This window comes from Emys orbicularis, chromosome 2, assembly GCF_028017835.1.
Source record: "Emys orbicularis isolate rEmyOrb1 chromosome 2, rEmyOrb1.hap1, whole genome shotgun sequence".
NCBI classification, from domain to species: Eukaryota; Metazoa; Chordata; order Testudines; family Emydidae; genus Emys; species Emys orbicularis.
This window is the reverse complement of record NC_088684.1, coordinates 198,266,859-198,288,093: the sequence shown is the minus strand read 5'-3', so window position 1 is coordinate 198,288,093 and position 21,235 is coordinate 198,266,859. Positions and strand designations below refer to the sequence as shown.

Here is a 21,235-nt window from a genome sequence, read left to right as displayed (position 1 = left end):
TTGAAATAAGATGCAATTTCCTACCAGTCAGGGTAATTAAACATTGGAACAGCTTATCAGAGGATGTGGTGGACTTGCCCCTGCTTGGAGTCTTCAAATTGAGATTCCAGATCTTTCTAAAAGACATATTTTAATCCAGCTTCTGGGGAAAATTCTACAGCCTATGTGTATGTATGTGGGGGTGCGGCAGGCTGGAAGGTTGTGGTCAGTGCCTTCTGACCTTGAGGTCTACAAACCCCGCTGTTCCATTCTCTCCCTTCCTGGGCCATAGAAAGAATTGAAAGCTGTACATTGTCCTCAGCTTACTCACAATCCTTGCAGCTCTGCATTGAGACAAAAACTGTAATTGCAGGGGTCCAAAAGGATTTTGCTCCCATGATGCACAGTTGGATAGATGTATTCTGGGTTTTTTTGTTTTCCTTTCCATCTTCCTCTGAAGCCTCAGGAATTGGCCACAGCTGGAAAGGGGATGGGGATGAGGGGTGGACCACTGCCCTGAGCTGGTGTAGAGAATCCTGATTCTTAGACACCTGGCTGGGGTGTCTTGCTCACATGCTTATGGTCCAATTCAGTGCCAAATTTTGGCTTGTGAAGAAATTTCCCCCCAGGTCAGACTGGCAGGGACCTTGGCAGTTTTTAACCTTTGTCTGCAACACAGAGCATAGATGACCTTCTAGGATCATCCGGGCATATCCCACTTTATCAACTCCATTTCATTGCAGGGGCCTTGAATTTTGGTGGCACCTTGGTCTCTCCTGTTCTCCGCCTGTTCCACACAACAACAATTTAGTCTCCTGAGGACTGAAAAAAAATGCTTTAGTCTAACCCATGTTATTGGGCTCAACCCAGGGGTAACTGGGTAAAATTCTAATCTGAAATATGACTTAAAATAATGATTTAATAATAATACCTACAGCTTGTATAGTAGTTTTCATTCATGGATCTCAAAGCACTTTACCAAGGACGTCGGTATCTTTATCCCCATTTTACAGATGGTGAAACTGAGACAGAGGTGAAGTGACTTGCCCAAGGTCACCCAGCAAGCCAGTGGCGGAGCTGCAAATAGAACCCAGGTCTCCTGAGTCCCAGTAGGGTGCTGCGTCCACCAGGCCACAATGAGGTTTGGTGTTGCTCAGTGATCTCCATATTCAATACGCCAAGTTTACAAAATGAAAGGGGTTTTTTGCACACACAAGGTCTTGTCTACGTGAGGAAGTTTAATTGATTTAAGTGAAGTAGTGATTTTTAAACAGGGGTAGTTAAACAAGTACAAACAGCTGCACAGAGACTCAGATTTCAGTTTAAACCAGGCTCATTTCAGATTAGCTTAACTCTATTAGGAATCTATTTAAGCTAAAGCAAAATAAGCCACTCTCAAACAGAAATCAGAGTATCCACACAGGGGTTTACACCAGTTTTAATTACATTAATTTAAAAATCACACCTTTAGTTAAGACAGTGCAATTTTCTCATATAGATGAGGCCAAATTGTGCAAACTACCCCTTGGGATCTGAAAGTCAAACTGGTTTCTTTCCTCCCCAAGCACCATCAAAGATGTTATTGGCCAAACGATGGTACACCTACATAACCCCATTTCTTCAAATTATGCCCTAAATAACTCCTCTGTAAACTAATTGGTACAGCCCTGTGAAAATCTTTTTTTTTATTTTCTTTTTCAGACATTTCATTTTACCCCTCCCCCATGTGATAAACTAAACTAAATGAAATTACGGTAGATTCCTGAAAAATTCCTGGTGAGGAGAGAATGGAGGGTCTGCAGAGAGAGCCTGGCCCAGTGAGGAGGGGAGGTCCTGGGGTGGAGAGGGCTGACAAGTGAGCCCACCCCACACTGGCGGCTCCTGTCCCGCACAGCTGGTCCCTGGCTGCCTTCTCCAGGCATTATGATCCAGCACACAAAGTCACCTCGCCACTCAGATTTGACCTGCCCCCACCTCATGATCAGGGCAGGCAGGTCAAACCTGTGCAGTGCTGCAAACCTTGCTCTGGGTCACAATATCTCTCACAAGTGTCTGGCCCACCCATTCCCCTGGTCATTCTATTACAGATTAAAAAGTCACTATCATTGAACAAAAAAACTTCAGAAACAGACTTCAAAGAGAAACAGCAGAACTAAAATTCATTTGCAAATTTAACACCATTAATCTGGGCTTGAATAGGGACTGGGAGTGGCTGGCTCATTACAGAAGCAGCTTTTCCTCTCCTGGAATTGACATGGCCTCATCTATTATTGGGAGTGGACTACATCCACCCTGATTGAATTGGCCCTGTCAACACTGGTTCTCCACTTGCGAAGTAACTCCCTGCTCTCCATGTGTCAGTATATAATGCCTGCATCTGTAACTTTCACTCTATGCATCTGAAAAAGTGAGGTTTTTACCCACGAAAACTTATGCCCAAATAAATCTGTTAGTCTTTAAGGTGCCACCAGACTCCTTGTTGTTTTTGTAGATACAGACTAACACGGCTACCCCCTGATACTTGATGCCTGACAAAATAATTCCCATTTGTGAATGTGTGAATTAGCCCAGTCACATCTGCTCTCTTGCACATGTTAATAACGCGTACCTAGGAGTAAGAACTCCAACTTTCCAGCTCTTTGGCTTTCTTTTTAAGGAAATTAAATGCCAGGTTTAACAGAGGACACAATAGAAGGAAGCTGCATAAGAGGGGGAAAATAAGGAGTGATACACTAGTGAAACTCCATCCACAATCCCAACTCCACTCTGTCTTAAAAGTAGTTGGATGTTTCTGCCAAAAAATAATCAGCATTTATAACAGGGTCATGTAAATGTTTGTTGTTAGTCTTCAGAGTCAACACCCATTTTACATAGAAGTTTGTACCCTTGTAAGGTGTGCTGTGTTAGGCTAAGCTATCTGCATTGGTTCACATTCAACTAGGCACAAAAAACTTAAGGTTATTAAAGGTCCTGATTATTCCCAGACTTGGCACCTGATCCTTAGAGATACTGTGCATCCATATCTCCCACTGACTTCAATCGGAGTTGCTAGTGCTCAGCTTCTCCCAGGCTTTACCTATGTGACTATCTTCATATGTTTAAAACTCATGCTCTTCAATACCACATACTGCAATTTCAATGTTTTCAATTCAATGTTGAATAAAGTCTTTTTTTTGTGTCCATGACTGCTGTAGAATTTTTTATCAGGTTTCAGAGTAGCAGCCGTGTTAGTCTGTATCCGCAAAAAGAACAGGAGTACTTGTGGCACCTTAGAGACTAACAAATTTATTAGAGCATAAGCTTTCGTGGGCTACAGCCCACTTCTTCGAATGCATATAGAGTGAAACATATATTGAGGAGATATATATACACACATACAACTCCCACCTGTTCATGCTCTCTGTATGTGTGTGTATATATATCTCCTCAATATATGTTTCACTCTATATGCATCCGAAGAAGTGGGCTGTAGCCCACGAAAGCTTATGCTCGACTAAATTGGTTAGTCTCTAAGGTGCCACAAGTACTCCTGTTCAATTTTTTATCAGTCACTTTGAATTAGCAATGTTCTAATACTACAGGGATGTTTTAAATGCCACAGAATAACACTCATATTCATAATTATACTATTAATTTAATACTACTACTAATAATAATAATAATAAAAATAATATCTAGCTTTTCATCCAAACATCTCCAATACATTTACGGTATTAAAGGTGGATAAAATACACTTTGCCTATGGGGCAACTGATGCACAGAAACGGTGTGATTGTAGCACAGGTACACAGACCCATGCCAGCTTTAATCCAGCTAGTGTAGGTAACAATAGCAGTGAAGACATGGCAGCACAGACTTCAGCACAGGCCCGCAACTCAAATACGTACCCAGGGTCTCCAGTGGGCTGTACTGGGGCAGGGAGTTCATGCTGAGTACGTGCCACTATGCCTTCACTACTATTCTTACCTGTGCTATAATTACACCTTCATTTACAGTGTATATGTACCTTAAATGAGTTGCTCAAGTTCACACAGCAATACAGTGGTAGAGTATGGAAAGTACACTTGACACCCAGTATCATCCATCAGACCATGCTGCATCAGTATATAAACAAAATGGTGTTATGATTCTACTGTATAAAAATGAAATTCTAATTCGATACGAGTTTCCAAAAATTTATCTTTCTATGTGCTATACTGACACAACAATTTTCTATCACTTTTACTGTAACTGGATCAATCCAGTTGTGGTCAGTTGCATTCTATTCCATGCTGTGCACCATCAACACAACTATCAGTTAAAGTCTGACAGGTCACAGCAAAGAAGTTGAACCTTTCACCATAATACTATGTAATTCCCTAAACTAGTTTTCTTCTTGTGATTTTTGTCCAACAACTCTGCTGCATCATGACCAGACAGCAGCAGCCAAAACAAAATGCACAACAGATTGGCTTGAAATAAAAAAGAACTTTGGTGGAATTGCTGTTTTTCCACATCACGTCTGTTCAACCTTAATACCAAAAAAATAATTTGCCTTGCTCCTCTTGGTGACATTCAAAGGGGTGGAAGCAGATGTTATAATCTACAATAGAGTTATGTCATCACTATCACACAGGATAAGGGATTGCTTCAAGAGCTGATGAGCCAAACTGATAAATTTAGTGGGAAATTTAAAATTCAGCTGAATATTTAAAAATAAATGGAAATGGAAAAACCCTGTGTCCACATGGAACCCTAGGTGAAGTGTTCTATGCAGACCTAGAGGTCTTTGTGCAGCTTATTTCAACACTGGGGCCTAAAGTTTAATACAAATCAAAGTCTTATATACATTAAACGGAACAGTGGCTAAATGTGCTGAAACATTAACTGACAGGTTACAAAATGATCCAGATTCATGCTCTTGAACTTCCCTCTTGCTGCTTTACCCACTTATCTGTCATGATATTTGTCAGTATTTGATGGTACATATTATTGATCAGAAGCCCCTGACCACCGCTCTGCTGGCTTTTTGCACGTTCATTTTCCTCAGCTACCTCTAGCTAGAGATGTAATCCTTTCCTGCACCTTCATGACCACCGACATCCATTTTTTTCCCTCCAAAACTTCACCTTGAAAAATTTGCATGTATCAAATTCAGTGGAACTACTCTATCTGCGCCCTAGCTTACACTGTACATCTCCTATTGCTCCCAACTGTCTTATTTTGGAAACATGACAGCATTATTTTAGGATCTGGTGCCTATGCTAGCACATTTCAGACCTTAAATGCATTCAGTTCATGCTTTGCTCTCATAGGAGACTGGCTATTTACTTCTATCCTCTGAGGAAGCTCATAGCACGAATGACAAAATGTCAAAAATAATTAGGAAAGCTAGTTCTATATACCCCACAAAGAACAAAATGTCTTTTTTTTTCCTTTTAGCTGTTGTTTTTTTTTTTTTAAAGAAAATTTTTTTGGCCTTTGCCATCCAGCAAATTAATATCATTCCTCATATCACTTAAATGTTGCCTGTATTCATTTCTACAACCTTTCATTTTTGTTTAAATTCTGTTCTCTGACATTATCCCTTGTCCTCTACATTCATGTACATCCGTCTGTAAAGGTGCCAGGAGAGAGGCTTTGCTTCCCCTCCCCAGTGAAATCGCCTATAATTCTGGCTACTCCAAAAATGTGTGATAGCTTCATGGTATATAGCAGTTCTGAAAGAGCTCTCTCTCTCCTTCCGGTTGTGTTTTAGGTTATGTATACACTACAGCTTAGGTCGATATAAGTTATGTCACTCAGGCTGCCAATCCCGGGGGCTGGGGTAATTAAGTTGATGGGAGAGCTCTCTCCAATCGGCTTAAGGCGTCCACACTGTAAGCTCCATAGTGTAGCCATAACCCCATTTTTGTGGACAACCATTAACATTTGCCACACCTACTTAGGAGTTACGCTTACAGACAGAAGGTGAGATACAATTGATGGTGTAAGCAGAAATGCCTCTTGATGCACAATATTAGGGAAACCGTTATAGGGGCATAACCCATTTCTAATAACAATCGTCTTTTTGTTACGTTTAGTAGATAAGGGGGTTTTTTTGGTTTGTTTTTGTTTATTTAAAAAAGGAAAGGAAAGAAAAGCAAAAGCAACAAAAAACCCAGATATGAATACTCTGAGATGAGGTTGACTCACCTGTTTTAAAACCACACCTAATTCATAAGAATTTTCCATGGGACAGAAGTCCATCATGTACCTCCCTTCACAAAGATACTGCTTTGTGCTGCCACCAATTATGACCTTAAGCTAAGTAGAGGCCAATCATTCATCTTACTCACTCTCCCTTGTACCAGTTTAGTTTATGGATAACATGATTCACTAAGGCAGATCTTACAGATGACTGTTATGTCCCAGCTCACTGGGAGCCCCTTAAATCAAGACACGGTGACTTCTTAGAGCGGTACATTATTATATAAGCAGTATTGACTATGTCTGTGCTGTGGGAATATTCATTCACACTGTAAACTCTCAGGGTAACATCCTAGCTCGTTTTCCCAGTTTTCACCCTCTAAGTCCCATCCTAGCATGCACTAGGATAAGTGTAAACTTTGGGAAGGATTTTGTTAAGGATGTTTTTTTTTCTCTATTTGCTCAAAGTCCCATTTAGGAATCTAGAAAGGATGTCCCAGAAAAGCACAGTCAGACTCTTTACAAGCAACTTTGCTGGCACTCTGTTATAAATGAATCTTTGTATTGTAACTAATATATGCATAATAGAACCCATGAACCAGAAGTCCATTATCTAACACTCTCCTGCAAAGCATTTACTCACTCTAGATCAGTGATTCTCAACCAGAGGTACATGTCAGAGGTCTTCCAGGGGGTACATCAACTCATCTAGATATTTGCCTAGTTTTACAACAGGCTACATAAAAAGCCCTAGTGAATTCAGTAGAAACTAAAATTTCATACAGACAATGACTTGTTTATACTGTTCTATATACTATTCATTGAAATGTAAGTACAATATTTATATTCCAACTGATTTATTTTATAATGATATGGTAAAAATGAGAAAGTAAGCAATTTTTCAGTAATAGTGTGCTGTGACACCTTTGTATTTTTTGTCTGAAACTTGGGGAACACAAGTCAAATCAGACTCTTGAAAGGGGTACACTAGTCTGGAAAGGTTGAGCCACTGCTCTAGATACTCTATCTAATGTATGCAGATCTGTTACGTAAATGCTGAATATCAGTAACAGTAGTGCTAAAGTGAATTTACCTCAGGAGATTTTGCCATCTGGTGCACCTCACCGTACACCCCATCCTCTCCCATATCTCACCCTTTACTTTGATCACATGGAGCCTCAGACACAGTCTCAGTAATTCCTATATTTACATACCTTTAGTTTCATCTCTGTGATTAACTCTGTTAGAAATCATGTTTGGACAAAGCAAGTCAAAATGTATTGACACTCTAAGTCTTAAAAATGCAAATTCAGACAGCAGAATGATCTAATGCAAGGCTTGATCCTGCAAACCTTTTTCATGCATGAGTGTTCTTCCCACTTCTTTGCCTTCTGCAGCTTTCCCCACTGGACAAACAATTGGACTCATAGATTTTACATTTTTTTTAACCAATGCTTTGTGCACAACATACATATTCTCCTGCAAAGATTAACCATGCAGATGGGAACGGAAAGGGAGTGAGAGTACTATTAGTAGCATATTGGTCACTGAACTTACTGCAGCCCAGAAAAGGCTACAGGAGCAAGTGAATACTTTTTGTTGGAGTATTATGAATACCTGGGTGATAATCACTGGGCTAATGATGTAATTGGCAGTAACTGGGTGGATGCAAGTAAGACAGGAAGCAAGGAGCACTCAGAGGGGAAGCTCAGAAGGTGAGCTGTGCTGAGGAGAGAGGCTGCATAGAAAGCTCCTGCTACACGATGCTTGTGGCACGTTCAGTGTGTAAAAGTCCACAGGCATAAAAGATACATATGGTGAAAGGAAAAGAGCCTGGGCAAGTTTACGACCATTAGGTGACAGAAATAGGCTAGACGGTGTGGCACAATGGAGTAGCTGAGGGAATGCCCTGTGACAGGGTGAAAAACTAATGCAAAGATACCCCAGGGCAACAACAGCATTCAGACTACAAATCTTAAAACATTTGTACAGTCATACAAAACATTCCAGCTCTTCATTTTGCCACCTAAATTTACATTTCTTCTCTCCTGTTCTCATTTACGTCATGTAGGCTGTGTGACTGCACTACTTTAGATTTCAGTTGTTTTGTTAGCGCTCTGAACCCTTTACATTTATTCAGTTCCAGCTTTGTTCTCAAATGAGACTGGCTATTTATTTCAGTAAATTTATTCAGTACATGTAAATTTGGGTGAGAAACTGAATAGTTTGGCATAATGGTTATACAAGTTCAGCATAACTATTTCTCTTGCTTTCTACATTAGGCTTTTTCTTCCCCCTCATGGAATTTACAATTATTTATAGATAAATAAGGATACAAACTATGGAAATAATATAAAAAGTTTTCTGATATCTCGCAATAACTGGCAGTAAATTCAGCACTATATGCACAATGTCTTATTGCTGCAATCAGTTCTTCTACTTACAGGAATCTTAACTGATCACACTGCTTTTATATTTTTACATGTATTGTACATGTTCAAAATGTTGAGAAGAAGGATATTCATATGGTTAAAAGTCCCTAGACTGAAAGTCAGGAGAGCTAGGTTCAACCCCCAGCTCTATCAAAGACTTCCTGTGGGATCTTGGGCAAGTCACTTGATCTCTCCTTGCATTAATTCCCCATTTGTAAAAATTGGGATAATATTCCTTTTTCTCAGCCTGTCTGTCTTGCTGTGATGGGGCGGCTGCCCCTCACTGGCAGAAAAGGGGTTAAAAGCAGCCCTAGAGAGGCTGCACCAGAGGCAACCAATCAGAGAATGGCTGAAGGGAGCAGCTAATCAGGGCCAAGCAGGCCCATATAAAAAGGGAGATGCAGGACAAAGGCTGGCTCTGCTGGGAGCCCAGGGAGGAAGGACTGTGTCTCTGGAGGGCTGAGAGAACTGCCAGCACCCTGGACAGAGCAGTGCTGCGAGGACGGACCGAGGGAGCGAGACATAGCTCCTGGCTGGCTGCTGGGGTTTGCAGGCTGAGGCAAGGGCAAAGAGGATGCTGGGGCCTCAAGGAAGTGGCCAGACAATTCGCTGCAGTAGCCACTAAGGGAAGTGGCTGAACAGCAGACTGCAGGTCCCCCAGAAGTGGGGAGCATAGTGTGTGGCACAGCCAGAGGGCTGTGTCGCTGAAGAGGATGCCGTGGTTCAGGGAGAGATGTGGGTCCTAGAGCAGGAGTGACAGCGGCGAGGTACCGCCTGAAGAGGGCACACTAACACGCAGAACTAATTCCCAAGACAGCCAGCAGGAGGTGCCAGAGTGGTGAGCAAACCCCATTACACTTGCCTATTTAGACAGCAAGCTCTTCAGGGTACAGTATTCTCTCACTATGTGTTTGTACGGCACCTAAGTACATCTGTCCTTGGTCTAAGCACTACTGCATTATAAATAATATATAGTACCCACACAGCATACATACAATTGACCAAATTCTCACAAGTGGTTGTCTTCAGCATTAAACACCCTCATGACAAGAACATACTGACCCTGGAAGCCTTTCATTTAGTGCATCGAGCAAATTTATGGGATCTGATGAGTCAACTCAGCTGCCCATGGCCTTGAGCTGAACACCCATTCTGCTTTGAGATCTCAAATACGCGGGTGACATTGTCTTGTTGGTTCAGTTTGGTGAATCGCTGCAGCTGAAGGCCAATCTGGTCAGGCAAGAAGCAATGCACACTGACATGGCTATGAATCCAGATAAAAGTAAGTCTTTGGCCATTACCATCAAGCAGCCTCCAGTCCCTGATTACAACCAGTTCAATATTACCCTATCCGGATGGGACATCGAGCAGATGGTAACTGTCAAATGCTTCAGCAGCACCACAGACTGTACTGGAGGATGCATGAAAGATATGGGCACTCATGTAGCAGCAGTTTCTGCCTTGTTTTGGTCCTTCAGCAGCCTCTGGGGGGACATTGTGACATCAGGCTTGCTAGGAAACTGCAGATCTATAGAACCAGTTACACCAACTTCACTTGGATTTGGATTAGTCCCCATAATTTTAAGAATTGAAACTGTGACCTTGTTACAGGGTAGCAGACTAAGAATGTGAAGAAAAGAAGGTCCTTCTTTTCAGTGACCCACAGGCTCAAGTGATAAAACACTGAATTAAGAGTCATGCTGGTAGTCATTGTATCATGGCACAACCATCTTGTATCAGGACATGAAGAGAACCATTAGGGAGCTAGGAAAAGCAGATTCTAGGGGAAACCCTAAAAACAAGCAAGTTCAAGCAGGAAGTTTAGGCTAAAGCTTATGTTGTACTATTGTTTTTGAGTTACTATCAGCACAAAACCCCATGAACGAGGTGAGTTTGGCCATTAAGGGTTTGATCCTAGACCTATTGAAATCAATGGAAGAGCTCCCCTTGACTTCAGGATCAGGCCCTAACTCAAGGTCTATGCGCTTTGTTGAAGAAGGAGTCAGCCTATTTACAGCCCTGCTCTTGCGGTCCTGGGAGTGGAGAGGAAAACGGCACATTCTGGCCCTGAGAATTTAAAGGAAGTGTCAATTTAGAAATACTGTTAATAATAACAACTACTAAAGATTATTAACCCTGATGACATTTTTCAAATTCCAATTTACTCTTCACTGTTTAGGCTTTTAATTTACTTTGTATTTCTCTCCACTTAGACAATGAAAAAATGAACAAAGTCAGTTTTGCTTTTGTTTGCAATCTGTTTCATTTTCGGGTTCTCATTGCTACAAAATTTCAATTTCAAAGATTTCAGGCCTGTATGATTATGAACAATTTTTCCCTTACAATTTAAAGGAAAACATTCATAGAATTATTACTATTGGTTTTGTAAAAGCTTGTTTTTTTCAGAATCTAAATTTTGGGTCAAGGATGAGATGACAGAGTTGGGCCTCATTATTCCAGTTTTAAACCAGTTAAATCAGTTACACCAGCTTAAAACTAGACTAATGAGGTGGTAAGTCAGGCCCATTAATTTTAACAGCAAAAATGTCAGGAAATTCAAACATTATGGTTCTCTCAACAAAAATAATGAAGCCATATTAAATATATTTTAACGAGCGGTGGCTGATTTGGGGGGCTTGCTGGTTTCCCATGAAAGGAGAAATCGGAGATACAGGCTCAAGGTTTTTTTTACCTAGTGTAATTTGTTCAGTTACAAAGTGTACTCAAGTCCTATAGAAAAGGAACAGACATGGTCACAAACTACACAAAGGCAGAAACCTCAACTAAAGTACCACGTGTCAAGTCTCTGCCAAGAAGCAGTTCCCTTGGGCCCTGTCTCCCTAGCTCTCCTTTTTAAACACACTTCCTATTCCTGAGGCTATGTCTACACTATGTACACCAGCAAAGCGCCCCTAGTGTGGATACAGTGTATACTGGCAAAAGCCCAGTTTGGCCAGCATAACTGTATCTAAACTAAGGTCTTTTTCCTGGCACAGCTATGTCGGTCAGGGATGACTCCTCTTGACACCCCTCATTGACACAGCTATGCCAGCAGAAGCTTGTATTGTAGCCGTGGGGGTTTTTCGCCAAAGAACCCCTAGGCAAAACCACTTGCAAGAAGCACCAGGTCTCAAAAAGATGAGCCTGAAAAATAACTCTCCTGTTGTGTGGCCATCCGACAACACAAAGAAACCTCAGGAAAGGTTGGAGTGCCCATCCAAAGGAGAGTGCTTTAATCAACACAATCTGTTTATTGACTGTCTGGGTGACTGGGGTTAGAGCATGTGGTGCCTTTAACTCTTTCTATAGGAAGTTTCCTACTGTGCTTATACATTAGCGACTCATGACATTAACATCTTTTGCTAAAACAATATTCACCCCTTTTTAAAAAAGAAATGCGTCCAACTCTTATCACAGAAGCAACTAAGTACTTCTGACACAAATTACAATCATACATTTCTTTCAACTATTCCACTACCATTGGGGCTGCCAAAAAAAAAAATAATTTGTGGGGGAAAAAACAAGAAAAATAAGAGTAAAAAAAACCAGGAAAATCCTAAAAAAAACAATAACAAAGAGGAGTCATAAAAAAAAATTTAAATAAAACATAAGAGACCAAAATCCTGCTCCCATTGAAGTTACTGACTATATTCCCATGGATTTCAATCGGAGCAGGATGTGGCCTGACAGACATGCCTTACATCATACCCTGAAGTCTTCCAGATATAGGTTCTGGCAGACAATCCATGAAGACAAGTTACAGAGGCAGGACACTCTACTGAGAAAATGCTGCTGGTGTTTAAAAAAAAAAAATCAATCCCAGGAAATGACAGCAAGAGCCTCTCAGTAGCAATTGGGTATAGGGCAAGACACAAATTTAACAGCGTTCCAAAAATGCTATTTGTAGTTATCTATATATAGCGTAGCTGAGTGAATGTTGCTGAAGAAAATTTAACTTTTCAATTTCCTAACTTTTTAACGATGCAAACTTAATGATGCATTAACACAGTTGGTTGCATTCATCAAATATAGAAGTCACTTGTCCGGGTAGAATCCTCTATTCACATACACATGCTGGAACACAAATGCATATAAAAGATGCTTTTTAAACATCATTCTCAATTTACAGAAAGACATAGGCCAAAAATCAGACGTGGATGTCTAAAGGTGGGTGTCAGAGTGGCAGCCATGTTAGTCTGTATCCGCAAAAAGAACATGAAACAATGGGTGTTACCATACACACTATAAGGAGAGTGATCAGTTAAGGTGAGCTTTTATGGTAACACCCATTGTTTCATGTTCTCTGTGTATATATATATATATATATATATATATATATATATATATATATATATATATATATATATATATATATACACACACACACACACACACACATCTTCCTACTGTATTTTCCACTACATGCATCCGATGAAGTGGGCTGTAGCCCACGAAAGCTTATGCTCAAATACATTTGTTAGTCTCTAAGGTGCCACAGGTACTCCTGTTCTTTTTAAAGGTGGGTGGTAGCTCTGGGCCGTGATGAGAACCATTTTAGGATATAGATGGGAGGTGTAGGAAGGATAATCTCTCTGACTTTAACATTCGTTTGATCCTTAGTCCAAAACAGTACAGATCATCTGACCTTTTGAGCATACTGCAAACTACGTCTATTTGGACATGGGGTTAAGAATAGTGGGGAGAGGACTCATCTATGGCAGTAGGGCTAGGTGGGTTGTGTGCAGAGTAAAGATAGTTGTTTTCTTGCGGTATTTTGTGTTGGGTGAGATCTGCCACTACTTTTCTTTTTTTATAGATTTTTTTTTATTTTAACTGAACTTCGTCCTTAACAATTGCCAAGGAAGCCTCTAAGATAGGCTCCTTTTAGTGTGTTAAATTGAGATACATTTTCACAAGCAATTGAAAAAAGTTTTCTGGACTAAGCTGTCAATCAACAATGCTGTTAGCAAGAGGCCGACTCTTAGATCCATGCCTAATCAGCTTATTAAATTTGGAAGCCAGTAGAAGGAGGATTACCAACCGTACTTGGCAGCCTGATACTGTTTTTCATTGAATGAGGGAGGAATTATATTTGTATTAGGTTTTGGTCTAAAACTTGGGCGTCAATAAACATGAATGTGATCAAGTGCAACATTTTAACTATCCAAAAACTTGCACTGAACGTGGGCTAATGGTCTTCACATGTACAAGCTGAAAACAGATCACAAATACAAGTATTTATTTTGGGGTGGGCTGGGGGGGAATAGAGGGTTTTGTCATTTTTGGAACCCAAGACTTTCAAGCCTGGACCAGTCACCTCGTATAGTTTTTCCTGTGCAATAATTTACCACGTGTTCCCACTTCATATTCAGCTTCTACTTTATTCAGACTGGGTTCGTATTTGCAAACAAACAATTTCTTATTTTGTTTTCCATATTCAGATATCAAGCCTAAATGTGGACTTGTATCTGAAACCTTTATGCAGTTTGTATATGATTTTATAATAAGGCTGCTGTGAAACCATAAAATATTTATCTTTAAAAACTCATTGTGGAGGGTACCGTCAGGACTAAGGAAGGAAGTCAATATCCTTCTGAAAGCACGGTTGCTTCATTGAGTCCTGGTCCTTTCAGCAGGGCCATTATACTGTTATGAGCTGGGTAAAACATTTTTATGTGTTAAGTTAAAACTTTGTTAAAAATAGTGTGTGAACGTGCCGTCCATTTAAGCTAGTGGTAAGAGATATTTAAGGAGTCACATCTAAAACAGAGCACAATGGAGTCTGCCCAGAAACTAGCAACGTGTGAGAGAAGGGTTTCCTTTGGCGTTTTTCTGATCAGGAGGGTGAGTGTAGAAAAAGTATAGCTTGGGGAGATGTGGGGGCAGACAAGAAACTGAGGAAGACTCAGAGGCAGGAAGAAAGCCAGCACAAGGCCCAAGCAATAGCCTGTAAGAAGGGAGAGACCCTGGAGAAGCCTAGTGGACAGTTTTGAGTCTAGTGCTGGCTAAAGAGGCTTAGAGCTATAAGAAGCTGTCCCATTTTGTGGTTCCGCCTGTGTTTAGAGAAGCAGGACTTTGTACATTCTTTGTAAATAAATAAGATTACATCATAGACAATACCAGACTCCAATATCAATTTCTACTCCCAACTGGACCATCTCCAGGACCCCAAACTTTGACTAGCCACTTAGAACATAAGAACGGCCATACTGGTTTAGACTAAAGGTCCATCTAGCCCAGTATCCTGTCTTCCGACAGTGGCCAGTGCCAGGTGCTTCAGAAGGAATGAACAGAACAGGTAATCATAAAGCGATCCATCCCCTGTCGCCCATTCCCAGCTTCTAGCAACTTACCTTTACCCATTTGAGTTATAGGATGATGAATAAAAATGTTCTTGCCCCACCTAACCCCATTTTTTGAAAAAGATTAAACAGCAGAAACAGTTTCTATTCACTTGTTTGAATGGTAAAATTCTCATATAATTCAACTGTCAATTAAAAACATTGTTATTCACATGTTATATCACTTCCAAGTATAGCAGTGGTTCTCAACCTATTCACCATTGTGGGCAGCATCCAATACTACCTGTATGGCCCTGAAGATGTCACATGGGCCGCAGCCGTGTGCTGACTGGGCCGCAGGTTGAGAACCACTGATTTATAGTAACTCTTTTCTTTGTCAGAAAATAGTTTACCCCTGACTACACACAACATTAAGCTATGGGGGGGGGGGCGCGGGGGTTTCAGGTGATATAATACACTTATAGAGCAACGTTTAAGTGACAAGTGGCTAGTCAAATTTCAGGGTCCAGGGAATAGTCCAGTTGGGAGTAGAAATCAATGATGAAGTCTGGTATTGTCTTGGGTGTAATCTTATTTATTTACAAAGCATGTACAAAGTCCTGCTTCTCCAAAAGCAGGCGGAACCAAAAAAGAGGGGACAGCAGAAACAGTTTCTATTTCTAATTGGTTAATATGCCATCTATAGCCCACAATTTTTGCGCTTTTTTCAAAAATCCCACAAACCCGCATAGCCCTCCTCGCTGTCCGCCATCTCTGACAGAAGCATTGAGCCTGCACAGCTCTGCACTACTGTCATAAGCATTGCAAGCACAGGACGCATGATCCTCCGGTATTTGCAGAGCCACAAAAAGAACCAAGTCAGTGGGGAACATGATGATTTCTTGAAGAACAGATCACCGTGGCACATAGAAAGAACCAATTCAAGTGTGTTGGTGGAGTGCCACTTCTGGGCCCGAAAAACAAGCACTGACTGATGGGGAGGGAATTGCTCAGTTGCATGAAACTATAGGTACAGTATAGGGCAATAGCACTGAGTACTGTCACCATTTTCCACAGGCGGTCGTGATTTTAGCTGGTATCTCACTCCTGAAGGTAACAAAGGCATAGAGAACACAGCTGCTGCTGGCATCCCAAAGCTGCCTGGGCCCGTGTGTGGCTCACCTGTCTACTGCAGTGGTGCCTGCTGAAGTTATCGTTGACTGGCATGGGAAAGTGTCCTACTGCTGAGGAAGAAATAAGACAGCCCTCTCTAGACCTTTTGGGAGAGGACTGCAGAGTACCTCCATAAAAATTTCATTGAGATCTCTCAGAAGGATTCAAGGGACATACCTGTGCATGTAAACAAACTGCTCCTCATGGCCTCCGCTCCCTAACTCTACAAGGGAATGGAAAGCCGATAACAACTCTACCTCTCTTTGTTGTACCGCTACCTCTTCTAGTTAGTAGGAGCAAATCAATGAAAAGTCAATAGCTGGGTCCTGCTAATTTGGGGTTGCCATCAGTACATCATTGTAACGGGAAATACAATTACACACTTACCTGAGGTTCCTTCCCCTGCACTGGGCTTACCCACGCTTGACAACCAGGGCTGATTAGACAGTGGTAAAGTCTCAAACAGGTCCTGGCTCATGACATAGCTAGATTCCCTGGTCGCATGTCCCCCATCCTCCTCTTCTTCCTCCTCCACCTCCTCCTTGCTGTTTAGGCCAGGGACCTGTGGTTCGGGCTTCTTGAAAGTATCCACTGTGGTCAGCAGGATAGATTGGCCTTCTGATATGCCTGCTGCAGTTCCTTCATTTTCAGGCAGCCCTGCTGCTGATCTCTGTTGTTCCCCCTTCTCCTGCATTCCGCGTGCAAGCTGCTCATAGATGCTGATTTTTCTATGGCTGGTCCATAGCTGTGCTTGCACAGCTTCTTCTCCCCACAGGCCCAGAAGAACCAATATTTCCTGTCTACTCCAAGCTAGAGAGCATGTGGCCAGCATGGTCAGCTAAGCAGTTGTATGCAAGAATGGAGAGCAGCTCGGTATGCTTGCCAAACTGGACAATCAGGGAAAGACATTTTAAACATGTGCAGGGCTTTACAGGGGAGGGGGGCTTTCCAGTCTCTGTGACCTCTGGACAGTGGAGTTCACAATTGTGACCAGAGCAGTCAGTGCTGGGCATTGCAGGACAGCTGCTCGAGGTTCTATTAGGGTCGACATAAGTAATGCAGCATCCACACTCATGCTATGTCGACCTTGGTATTTCACCCATGGATCAATGCTTCTCAGGCAGCTGGTGTTACTACATCAGTATAACGGGACACTTACATCGTTGGGAGACAAATTTTAGTTTAGACATATGCACAACTCGGTCGATGTAAGGCGCCTCATGTCAACCTAACTTTGTTGTTTAGACCAGACCTAAAGTCTTGTGGATGTATGGAAGAGCAGTTAGGTGGCCCTGTTGCTTCCTCCTGCTCTCCTTCCCTTAAATTTAATGCATAACTTCATAGTTCCTGTGTACAGAAACAACTATACTGCTATATAATTGTAAAACACTCTTTATTCTCTCCTGTGGCTCGCTTGTGACATACAGGTGACCTTGCTTTAACAGAACAAAAGCTCTAGTTTCAAATGGAGGGGGCGGGAAAGGGGCGGGGAAGGATGGAAAGGGTTACCTGCAATAAATGGACATTTCAGCTTTACAGACAGTTACCTGGCGATATTCTTTTAAAGCTGAAACAGCTTTGGCTCATTTAACTGGAGACAATGTGATTCCAGACACCAGTGAAATAACTATAACATCAATGTAGCCCATATAAACTTAAGTTTTAAGAGGTACTTAAAATAATCATCTTGATAAAACCTCAAAGCCCATTCAAGTTGATGAAAAGGGTAAAGAGACTATCAAAGAATACATCCTCTTCTGAAGGAATCAAATCCAAGCCCCAACTACCACCCCTGGAACTGGTGTGGTTCTGATACACAGTGGGTATGGGGAATAGGATATAAGGGAGACAGCCCCCACAAATGGCTCACACTCCCCACACGATGTGAAAAATAGTTTCATGGAACTCTTTGTGGGCCAGGATACAGAGAGCAAGGCAAGAGGATTCTCTGCTATGCAGAGCCTTCCCCTCTGCAGGAGGGTCGATAAGGAAGCCACCAGGGAGCTACCTTGCTGGTGGACTTGAGCAATGGAAGATGTGTCTCTCTCTTTCATCCTCCTCATCTGGCAGAAGTTACGAAATGACAGAAGTTGTATCGGGGCCCCCTTAAAACTAAATAAGGTCAACATTTACACTGTAGATGAAAGGGCTTTTGTACATCAAAAAGTAAAGTTTGAATTACACGTGGGAACAAACAGAAATCCAGTGTAGATTATGGCATACAATGCTCCACATTAGCAATACTGCTGAGTAAGTGGACCTAGCATACCTTACTACCCAAAGATTCCAAGTACTAATCAGGTGCAGGCCTGTCTAAAGCATACAGCAGCACCCCAATGTTAAGGAGACAAAGGCATGGTATGGAGCTCTCAAAGTCCACTGTAGTTAAAGTTTAGTAAGACTAGTCTCACTGCAGAACCCACAATGGGCAATCTAGGCACAACACCAAGGTCACCAACCCGCATGGAAAGGTTATAAACAAACCATAGGAGGGAAACAAAGGGTGGTACACTGTAGAAGGCCCTAGATCTTTTAAAAAAAGAAAACAGAGCTGCTTTTTAAATGATTTCACAAACTGTAATATGACAAACTGTTATGAGCCCTGGGCATTTGCTGTATCACACTTGAACAGTTATGTATACAATCTACCCCACGCCACATAGCTGTGCTGCAGAATCTAAGTTTTCATTTTTAAAAAAGTATCTAGGCCCCCTGGTTGCAAAAATAACTTTCCAAATGTGAAACAAATGTAAATCAATGGAATACTGTCTGCAGACACAGAGTGCCTCAGAAAAAGCTGGAGAGCCACTGAGTACTTTCCCCCTCCCATTCATTGCAATGGAGCATTAACTGATGCCTGCCACTGACATTTTAAATATCACCATTTGCTATGTGTTTTCCATGACAGGATGACCTTAGCTATCCTGCTGCAAAATCCGAGTGGAGACAAAGCACTGTAGTTTTACATTGAGATGAACTAGGTGAGGCCCACTGTGTGAGTTGGAGGGGAGATGTGGGGGAAGGGGAGATGGTACAAAATATATCGGAAAGACAGAACAGGTTGCGCTGGTGTGGGAGTGGCACTACATGTGAAAGGAAGTGTAGAATCAAATGAAGTAAAAATCTTAAATGAATCAAACTGTACCATTGAGACTCTATGGATAGTAATTCCATGCTCTAAGAAGAATATAGCAGTAGGGACATATTACCCACCATCTGACCAGGATGGTGATAGTGACTGTGAAATGCAGGAAGATTAGAGAGGCCATTAAAATAAAAAACTCAATAATAATGGGGGATTTCAACTATCCACATATTGACTGGGTACATATCGCCTCAGGCCAGCCTCCTCATCAGCTTTAGGCCTTGTCTACATAAGAAAATTTCACCAACTAAACTAAAGGTGGCATTTTAAACTGATTTAGTTAAACCAGTGCAAATCCCTGTGTGAACACTATTACAGTTCAAATCATTTCTCTTATTTCCATTTAGTTTAAATGGATTAGGAACCAGTTTGAAATATACTGAAATAAGAGTGTCCACACAGGAATTTGCACTGATTTAACTAAATCGGCTTAAAAGCAAATTTAAATTAAACCAATGCAACTTTATAATATAAACATAGCCTGAGGCCTTGGATAAACTGCACCACTTTAACAGAATATGATTTGAAAGGGATATAGTTAATCCAGTGTAAACTCATGTGTGCGCACACTCTTATTAAACTGATTCCCATCACAATGACATCGAATTGGCTCTACTAGCAACAAATGAAGGGGAATGTTAGGCCTTATATATTAACCTTTCAAAATAATAGATGATAATCGAGCTGTCTTTCAAACCAAGAACGCAATTCTTAATGTTGTGCACACAAAATATACTTATTTTCAGGGTAAAGACTCTTGAAAGAGATTTAAATAGTAAGAAGAGGTACAATACCAGTGGGAAGCAGACATTCCAGCGGAGTAAACACGCGTTCCATAGCTTATTAACTTTCTGCTTTTAAAAAACAAAAAACACAGAAAACAGTGGGTTAAAAAGATTCCAAGTTCTTGCAAACCTCAGCTGTCAATTAAACCTCGCTTATTTTATTGGCATATTCTTGAAAAAGCACAGTTCAAGTTTACTCTGAGCAGAGGAAATGTACAGACCAAGGTTTGTTTTCCAAAGAAATAAACAAACAGCTTTAAAAGCGTTGTAGGCTGAAGTTGCGGGTAACTTGCAGCACGCAGGGCGAGCCCGTTTCAATGGGAGAGGGGGATTAAGCCACAGGCACATTTGGCTCTTGCCAAGACCTGATACATTTCGCCACACGGCGCCAGCGCTTAAAGCCAACGCAGAGAGGGGCAGGAACAGGGAAGCAGGAATCACAAGCATCCTCTATTTGCTGAGCTGAAACAGCTGCTTTTAGCTGCAAACTCGGCTAGCAAACTGGGAGGGGACTCCACGTTTAGATCTGAAAGGCAGAAGTGAGAAGAGGAGGCAGAGGTGTGAGGGGGCTTTCTCCCCTAGGAGCCTGTACCCCACTGGGGGGGAGTAGGTCTCCCCCCAACCCCCAGGGAAGCAAATGGTGACAAGAGGCGCCGTGGAGGCAGCAGCAATAGCGGGGGCTGCTGAGCACGTGAGTTTCAGCCTAGGAAGCAAAAGTAGCAGCTGACCGTGCAGCGCCCCCTGCACCAAGCACGGGAAGGGAGAGCGAGCGGGCGGGCTGGGAGCGGGGCGCTCGCGCCGGGGTACCTGAGACTCCGTTCCCTGCTGCTGCGGGGCCTGGCGCTAGGACGGGCGCGTGCAGGTGCCCCGGGGAGAGGCGAGGACAAGGGAAGGGGAGGAACGGCGATGGCATCGATTCCGGCACTGATCCGTTGCTCCGCGATCGATGTAGAATGGCTGCAGCAGGAAGAACGAGAGGGAGAGTGCCCAGCCCATGCAGGACGTGGGCAGGGAGTGCAACTGCAGATGTCCTCGCAGGCTGAGCACCTTTCTCTGCTGCTGACTCCAATGGGAGCTGCAGGTGCCCAGCCCCTGCGAGATCATTCCTGGGCTGTGCATTTTAGATGCCTGACTTCAGGCACTCACCCACCTCGACTTTTGGCCCCCCCGGCTAAGCTGTAAAAAGAGAGAGAGAGAGAGATGGCAGCTCTTTTTATTTAGGCTCTGTCCTCTTGCACGAATGCTTTACTAACCCCACGTGCGGCACTAGTA

General features: G+C 42.2%; 1 protein-coding gene across 1 annotated transcript in view; it reads right to left on the bottom strand.

Moving 5' to 3' along the window:
* TPK1 (thiamin pyrophosphokinase 1) overlaps positions 1–20,832 on the bottom strand; it is a 512,062-nt gene extending 491,230 nt beyond the window's left edge. The window contains exons 1-2 of the mRNA XM_065399761.1: positions 20,771–20,832; positions 19,973–20,029 (exon numbers count right to left, since the gene is read on the bottom strand). Coding sequence (XP_065255833.1) covers positions 19,973–20,015 — 43 coding nt within the window. The 5' untranslated portion in view covers positions 20,016–20,029; positions 20,771–20,832. The remainder of the gene's footprint in view (positions 1–19,972; positions 20,030–20,770) is intronic.
* Positions 20,833–21,235: the final 403 nt, after the last annotated feature.